At 36.8% G+C, this 8,974-nt stretch overlaps 1 protein-coding gene across 1 annotated transcript in view; it reads right to left on the bottom strand.

The window, feature by feature from the left end:
• Window positions 1-692: 692 nt before the first annotated feature.
• MMP12 (matrix metallopeptidase 12) overlaps window positions 693-8,974 on the bottom strand; it is a 13,227-nt gene continuing 4,945 nt past the window's right edge. Inside the window, exons 5-10 of the mRNA XM_021696422.1 lie at window positions 8,406-8,567; window positions 7,771-7,894; window positions 3,064-3,197; window positions 2,538-2,697; window positions 1,722-1,825; window positions 693-793 (exon numbers count right to left, since the gene is read on the bottom strand). Coding sequence (XP_021552097.1) covers window positions 693-793; window positions 1,722-1,825; window positions 2,538-2,697; window positions 3,064-3,197; window positions 7,771-7,894; window positions 8,406-8,567 — 785 coding nt within the window. The remainder of the gene's footprint in view (window positions 794-1,721; window positions 1,826-2,537; window positions 2,698-3,063; window positions 3,198-7,770; window positions 7,895-8,405; window positions 8,568-8,974) is intronic.

The raw sequence follows: 8,974 nt of genomic DNA, 5'->3' as shown, positions 1-8,974 counted from the left end.
CCAAGGCAAATACAACTTTTTCCCCTTTGCCATATTCCCATTCACCACTTGGTACAGTTATGTAGACTCACTTTATTTAGGAGTAGGTCCAGAACTATTTTCGAAATACACATTGTTTTTCCATAAAAAATTCTCAGAAACCAAATACTTTCTTTCAGTTTTTGAGCAAAAGGAAAAAAAAAATATGCATATACTTTAAGATTTAGAAAAATCAACACTGACAAGAGAATAAAATAACATTATCACCATAATTATATAATTTACTTATATGTTACTTACACTAAATGTCATTTTCTGGTATATTCTGTTTTTACTCCAAAAGAATTAAAATGATATACTTGCTGAAGCATTTAATGGCCACAGAAACTAAGCATTGCTTAATGTTAGTTAAGGTAAAGAAATAATGATAATTTCTCAGTTCTGGGATGTTCAAGGACCAAGATATTCTGTTTCCCCTTGAAAAAGTGTCTGTTTCCAAGCTTAATAGTTGAATCAAGTAAAAATTGACAAGGAAGGTTTTCAAAATAAAAAATTTTACGTAGTTTGTATAGTCACCTATCTATATGATAATTTATCTATGGCCTATAGATTTTACTTTATTTTAAGACACACATCACTGGGCACATAGCAAGTATGGAATAAATACTTATTTAACTGAAGTGAATCAACCAACATCACTAATTATACCATTCCTAACAACCTAACTTGATATTTTGTTTCAGCATTTTGGTGACACGTTGGGATACGACATCATATTCAAATATGTCAGATCTCTGGAAGAAATAGTAGTGTCCTAAAAATGAAAACAAATTGAGTAGTTTAATTCTTCATTTGCATTTCTTTAAAAAATAAAAAAAGAAGAAGAAAACACAGATCTGTGCTTTTATAGATTATCTATAGTAGACCAAATTTTATAGATGACCTAAATTAGATATTTGATAATATAAATGTTGGGCCCCTACGCTGGGTGTCCTGCCCTTGGATATCTGTTTACTGCCCATCATTTCACCACTAAATATCTTCATTAATTTCATTGAGAAGATTGTTTGGTTTTAAAAGCTGACTCTGAAGATGTGACTGTTTTTGAAAAGCCACACTCCAGGTGGAGAACTCATCTGGGAGGGAAGACATTGGGCGCAGGTGGGGCACACAGAGGCCCTGATGGAGGAGTAAGAAAGACATGGCGGGGGGGATGGAAACAAAATGCCTTGGCCTAGCCGACAGTTTGCTTCGGCTGACCTTGCCTGAAGATATTCCCAGACACAAACGCCAACAAACTCAAGTGTTTCGTATCCCCACCCTAGTCCGCGAGAGCCCATGCAGGGTGGGAGCTTCTGCAAGGAAGGTCAAAGATTCAAGGTGTAGGAAAGTAGGCGAGCCCAGCTTGCCTGAGTCTTGCTACATTCTCATCTGCATACACTGTGTGGCCTGATGCGATCAGACATTCCAGAAACTCAGGCGCATGCATGTGGCAACAATCATATGCTCCCACCCACTAAACCACTCTAGAACTACTGCTTCTTCTATGTCACTCATTCTTTGAGCCCACCTATGCTAAACCAAGCAGGCTATGAGTTTTCCCTCTGCAGCCCTACGAAGAACTGCACGGTCCTCCTGTTCTTCCCGGTTTGAATCCCTGTTCTCTGACCTCGAAGGCTTTATCATCATCAGTGTTTTAAAAGGGGGTTTCCAGTATCTTCATGGCTTCCCAATCTACTTACTGTTATAATAGTAGACTGCATCAATTGTAGGTCTAATTCCTGGAAAGTATTTGGTAATCAATTTGGGATAACCTGGGTCCATGAATTGTCTCCTCTCATTGTACCTGAGCAAAGAAATAATCAGTAGGACCTCCATCAAAAAAAAAAAAATGGATTTCATGATGAAGAGCTTGATATTTCATGACATGAACCACAAAACCCACCTATTCTCTCTTGAAAGACTTTTCCTTGCACTGATAAGAAAACCAAGGACCCAAACAGTTCACTGACTTATTCCAAGCTCCTACAGGACTCAGACCCTAGGGGTCCTCACTCCCAGTCAGGAACTTTCCCCACTCCTGCACACTGTCCCCGCCAGTGCTTTAGAGAACCTGACTGTCTAATTTCCTGCAGCAAAGACCTTGCAGCATTCAGTGCCACTCAGAAGATGGTTTCCTCATTTGTCTCCTTGGGTCCAGTGGTTATAAAAAGGAGTCTGAAAAGAGTACACTCCCTGAAGAGACTGTGAACACTGTGTCTCGTATGTCTATGCCCCTGTTCTCCAATATGTTTCCACTGTGATTCATGACGTGACATTCTATTTATAAAGTATTCCTTTTAAAAACACATTATGTGCTATCTCAAATCAGAATCCCAAAGTCCAGGGAACAGAACTAGGAAGACAATAACTAGTCCAGATCTATGTTCTCTTGATTCTTCCCTTAGGAAGGTCAAGGATCCTTGGGAATTTACATTAGAAAGACTCCCTACTGAAAACCCCATTCCCTGCCCATTTCATGAATTTTAGGAGTCATGTTACCAATCATTAAAGCTCACCTCCAATATTGATTATCTACAAAGAAGTAGGTCTTATGGAGAAGTGGGTTAAAAACAGCTGCATCAATTTTTTTCACAAAGTCAGGAAAGCCCAAAGAATGTATGTTCTTGGGGTAGCGTGGTTGTGGTCTCAAATTGCTAATTAACCAGTACTTATCATCTGTGAAGAGAAACAGAGAGGATACATTGGAATCATACAAAAACAGCAATATAAATACTGACTCACTACAAACAACATCATTCTTTACCCATAGTTCCAAAACATACTGCTCCTTGTTCTTCAACATGGTTTGTCTCCTATGGTCCTATACTTTTTTCACAAGTATTATGATCTTATATTAAACAAACTTTTCCTGAAATTTTTACACATTACCTAGGTATTTAAACTACTTTTAGCTCATAGTTCAGACTCACCATTAATTAAGTCTGGAGTGCTTTTTCCTATGTTTATAAAAATCAGTAGTATTTCCTTCATTTATTCTCTTCCTTGAAGTAGACTTAGTAGCAAACTAAACATTAGAGTTACCTTTAAAAAGAAAAACTTGATTTCTGGCTCCAACTTCATAGGCAGCTTGAATGCCAGATGGTAAGGTTGGCCACAAAGAAGAAATTAAACTAGCATTGCTCATTGGACTCTCAGGATACCTCCACCAGAAGAATCTGATGAAAAACATTTAACACATGTTAAAAATCACTGTAGACTCAAGAACCATGAAATGGTCACTGGGAAGGACATGTGAAATGACTTAATGGGTTTTTTCCAATATCCTCACATTCTGTTCTGTGGATGTCTTGATAGGAACACCACAAGGAATGGATCTTAATTAATTCTTTTATAATAACAATAATTCTAATGGGCAAGCCACCATATGAAAATACCCTGATGCTTGAAATCAAGAGATCTAAGTTCTAGTCTGCACCCACAATTCCTTTACTAGTTTTGTAATCTAAAAGAAGTTATTTATCCCAAATGTCTTGGTTTTTGAATCTCAGGAATGGAGAATAATGAGACTAGAGATCAATGACAAGAAGAAAACTGGAAAAACCTCTATAAATGTAGAGACTGAATAATGTGCTACTAAATAACCAATGAAGAAATGAAGAAATCAAAAATAAAAATACCTTGGGGCAAATGAAAATAAAAACATAACATTCTAAAATCTTGGGGATGCAGCAAAAAAGTTCTAAGAGGGAATTTCATATTGATACAGGCCTACCTCATAAAACAAGAGAGATCTCAAATAAATAATCTTTATTTTAAAAAGATTATATCTATTTATTTGACACAGGGAGAGAGAGAGAGTGAGAGAGCACAAGCAGGGGGAGTGGCAGAAGGAAAGGGAGAAGCAGGCTCCCTGATAAACAGGGAGCCTGATGCAGGGCTCAATCCCAGGACCCTAGGATCATGACCTGAGCCAAAGGCAGATGCCCAACTGACTGAGCCACCCAGGTGCCCCTCAAATAAATAATCTAACCTTACACCTGAGGAACTAGAAAAAGAACAAACAAAGGCCAAAGATAGTTGCAAGAAGGAAATAATAAAGATTGGAGTGGAAATAAATGAAATAAAGACTAAAAAATATTTTCAAGATCAATGAAACTAAGAGCTTGTTCTTTCAAAAGATAAACAAAATTGGTAAGCTTTTATCCAGATTCATCAAGAAAAAAGACAGAGGACTCAAATAAGTAAATTCAGAAATGGAGGAGAAGTTACAACTGATTCCACAGAAATACAAAGGATCATAAAAGACTACTATTAACAATTACATGTGAATAAACTGGCCAACCAAAAAAAATTGATATAAATTCCCAGAAATATACAATCTTCTAAGACTGAATCTGGGAGAAATAGAAAATTTGAATAGACCCATTATTAGAAATGAAATTGAATCAGTAATCAAAAACTCCCAACAAACAAAAATCCAGGACCAAACAGTTTCACAGGTGAATTCTACCAAATAATTAAAGAAGATTAAATTATTCCAAATTATTCCAAAAAAAAAAAGAAGAGGAAAGAATGTTCCCAAACTCATTGCACAAGGCCACCATCACCCTGATACCAAAACCAGACAAAGACACTGTAAAAAAAAAAAAAAGAAGAAGAAGAAGAAAACGAAAAAGAAAATTGCAGGCCAATATCCCTGATGGACATGGATGCAAAAACCTTGATACCAAAACTAGACAAGACACTGTAGAAAAAAAAAAGAAGAAGAAGAAGAAAAAGAAAAAGAAAATTGCAGGCCAATATTCCTGATGGACATGGATGCAAAAATTCTCAACAAAATATTAGCAAACCAAATTCAACAATACATCAAAAGGATCATATACCACTATCAAGTAGGATTTATTCCAGGGATGCAAGGATGGTTCAATATCCACAAATCATTGTAATATACCACATTAACAAAATGAAGGATAAAAATCATGATCATTTCAATAGATGCAGAAAAAGAATTTGACACAATTTAACATCCATTCATGACAAAAACTTTCAACAAAATGATTATAGAGGGACCACACCTCCACATAATAAAGGCCATGTATGGCAAACCCACAGCTAACCTCATACTCAATGGTGAACAGCTGAAAGTTTTTCCTTTAAGATCAGGAACAAGACAAGGAAGTCCACTCTTGCCACTTTTATGCAGTATAGTATCAGAAGTCCTACCCATAGAAATTAGGTGAGAAAAGAATAAAAGGCATCCAAATTGGAAAGGAAGAAGTAAAACTGTCATTATTTGCAGATGACATGGTACTATAATTAGTAAATCCTAAAGACTCCACCAAAAAACTAGTAGAACTAATAAGTGAACTAACTCAGTAAAGATGCAGGATATGAAATCAACCTACAAAATCTGTTGCATTTCTATATATTAATAACAAACTATCAGAAAAAATTAATAAAACAACCCCATTTATAATTGCATCAAAAAGAATAAAATACCTAGGAATGAATTTTACCAAGGAGGTGAAAGATCTGGACTTTGAAAACTATAAGACACTGATGAAAGAAATTGAAGAGGACACAAATAAATGGAAATATATACCATGCTCATGGACTGCAAGAAGCAATATTGTTAAAATATCCATTCTACCCAAAGCAATTTACAGATTCAATACAATCCCTATGAAAATACCAATAGGATTTTTCACAGAACTAGAACAAAGAATCCTAAAATTTGTATGGAACCACAAAAGATCCCAAACAGCCAAAGAAATCTTGAGAAAGAACAGAGCTGGAGGTAACATGCTCCCAGATTTCAAGCTATACTACACAGCTAAATAAATCAAAACAGTATGGTATTAGCAGAACAACAGTCACATAGATCAACAGAACAGAATAAAGAGCCCAGAAATAAACCCACACTTATATGGTCAATTAATTTATGACAAAGAAGCCGAGAACAGGGAAAAGAGAGTCTCTTCAATAAATGGTGTTGGGGAAACTGGAGAGCTACATGCAGAAGAATGAAACTAGACAACTTTCTTACATCATACACAAAAATAAACTCAAAATGGATTAAAGATTTAAATGTAGAAACTTGAAACCATAACACTTACAGAAGAAAACATAGGCCATGAGCTCTTTGACATTGGCTTTAGAGATTTCTTTTTTTTTTTGATCCATCCCCTCAGAGAAGGACAACAAAAGCAAAAATAAACAAGTGGGACTACATCAAACTAAAAAGCTTTTGTACAGCAAAGGAGACCATTAACAAAATGATAAGGTAAACAACCTAATGGGAGAAGATACTTGCAAGAAATATACCCAATAAGAGGTTCATATCCAAAATATATAAGGAACTCAAACAACGCAATATTTTTAAAAAGTTAAACAATCTGATAAAAAAAATAGGCAGAGAAACTGCACAGATATTCTTCCAGAGAAGACATACAGGCAGCCAACAGATAATGTAAAGATGCTCAATATCACTAACCATCAGGAAATGCAAATCAAAACCACAATGAGATACCACCTGACACCTGTCAGGATGGCTAGGTTCAAAAAGACAAGAAATAGCAAGTGTTAGTAAGGATGTGGAGAGAAGGAAACCCTTGTGCCCTGTTGGTGGGAATGCAAACTGGTGCAGCCACTGTGGAAAACAGTATGGAGGTTCGTCACAAAATCAATTATAGAAATACCATATGATCCAGCAATTCCACTTCTAGGTACTTATCCAAATCAAACAAAATACTAATTAGGAAAGACATATGCACCCTTCTGCTCATTGCAGCATTATTTACAATAGCCAAGATATAGAAGCAACGTAAATGTCCATCAATTGATGAATGGATAAAGAAGACATGGTGCATATGCAGTGGAATATAAGCCATAAAAAAGAATGAAATCTTGCCATTAGTGCTAACATGGATGGACCTAGAGCATATTATGATAAGTGAAATAAGTCAGACAGAGTAAGAAATATCATATGATTTCACTTAAATGTGGAATCTAAAAAAAAAAAACCAAAAACCCAAATGAACAAACAAAACAAAACAGAAACAGACTCATAGAGAACAAACTGATGGCTGACAGAGGGGAAGGGACAGAGGGGATTAAGAGGGACAAACTTCAATTCTGTAGTAAGACACAGGCATGAAATGTACAGCACAGGGAACAGAATCAGTGATATTGTAACAACTCTATATGGTGACAGATGAATCTAGACTTATTTTGGTGACGACTTCATAATATATACATAAATATCAAATTACTGTGTTGTATACCTGAAACTAATACAATCTTGTATGTCAATTATTCTTCAATCTAAAAAATGGAGAATATTTGTCCCATCTACCAAATACTAATCTTCTCCACACCCCACCCCTCCAGTATCTGCTTCAATCTGTGCTTTAAGTTATCCTGTAATTCCTTTCTCTATAATCAAGAATCAAGACTTTTAAATTGATACTGTCACACTTTTAGTCCTAGACTTAACCATTTTTACTTGTGATTAAAGTAGTCTGGCTTCACTTCCTGCCTTATCTTTCCTCACCCCAGATTCCTACTACAAATCCATTTTTTACCCATCAGTCTTCTCATTAAACACAAATATAATCACACCACTCTCTCCCTTCAAAACCTTCAAGCTGTCTACTTCCTACAGAATCGAGTCCCTCTTCAATTTTCATCTACTTCACTTTCCATCATTTTCCACCATTCTCTGACAAAACATTCTAAAAATCCAAGGACAGAGACTTTAATATTGGTCAGATATGAAGATGATTTTACCTGTCTTTAAAGAAAAAGATTTTATTTCCCATTGTAGTGACAGCATCAAAACTCAAGTTGGGGTCACAGGTGGCTGGTTCTCTACTGTCAGGATTTGATGAGGGTTGGCGCCTTTCTGGGAGACCTGAAAATACATTTCAAGAAGCATTAGGGGAAAAAAATCTCCATTTTAGCTGCTAAGGGGAAGAACCATTCTTTCTAAAACATTAATTTTCTGGATAAAAAATGCATAAAAAGCAATTTATGCTTCCTATGACATTCACGGGAAGCAGACAATAAAGATCTTTCCCCCATGTGGTTGCAATGTCATGGAGGAGAAAAATCTGATCACTTTGGTTTTCCTGTTCGAGGCAGATTATTTCTCTGTGTGCCTTCTTCAAAGACAATGGTGTGGTGTACAGAAAGACCAAACCTGAGGCCCGAGGACTCAGATTCTGCCCCCATCACAGGCATGAACATACTAGGTCTCCTGTGCTTTTCCACAAAATGAAGGTAATATGTGTGCTACCTCCATCCCAGGGTTTTCACGGGGCTCCAGACAGAATACAGAGATGAAAGTTTTACTCAAATGCACATACTATGACACTATTCATGAGTGTCTTTGTAAGGCAAAATGGTAAAGAAAGTCAACTCACCGTAGAGAGACTGAATGCCACGTACATCATCAGCAGAGAGGCGAAAGGTGTTGGGGTTAACATAACTGTAAGTAGGGAACATGATGGCTTTTGGATCACTGGAATGGCTCAGACCCAAGGAATGGCCAAGCTCATGAACAGCAACGAGGAACAAGTTTGTGCCTGAGAGGAAACCAACAAGAAGGGGGAGAAGAGCAGTGAAATATGTCTGCATCCAGAGGACAATGACACCACCGAAATCTGGCAGGAGGATTGGGAAGCCTTGACTCCTCTCCTTTCCCTCTGACCCAAGGCTTTTTGATGTTGGCACTGTTGACATTGTAGGACAGGTCATTCTTTGTGGTTAGGGCTGTCCTGTGCATCACAGGTGTTTAGAAAACTCTGGGTTCAACACTCAAATTCAAGTAGCAACGCCCCTCCAGTTTTGACAACAAAAATGTCTCCACACGTCAAATATCCCAAACTATCACAATTTGATCTAACCCTGGATTTCTCCTATTTTCAACTCCCATGATGCTTTGTACAAAAGACCATCACTGGTCCTTATCTCAAAATCATGGGCTTCTGCA

This window comes from Neomonachus schauinslandi, chromosome 11, assembly GCF_002201575.2.
Source record: "Neomonachus schauinslandi chromosome 11, ASM220157v2, whole genome shotgun sequence".
Taxonomy (NCBI): domain Eukaryota; kingdom Metazoa; phylum Chordata; class Mammalia; order Carnivora; family Phocidae; genus Neomonachus; species Neomonachus schauinslandi.
This window is presented reverse-complemented; position numbering and strand designations above follow the sequence as displayed.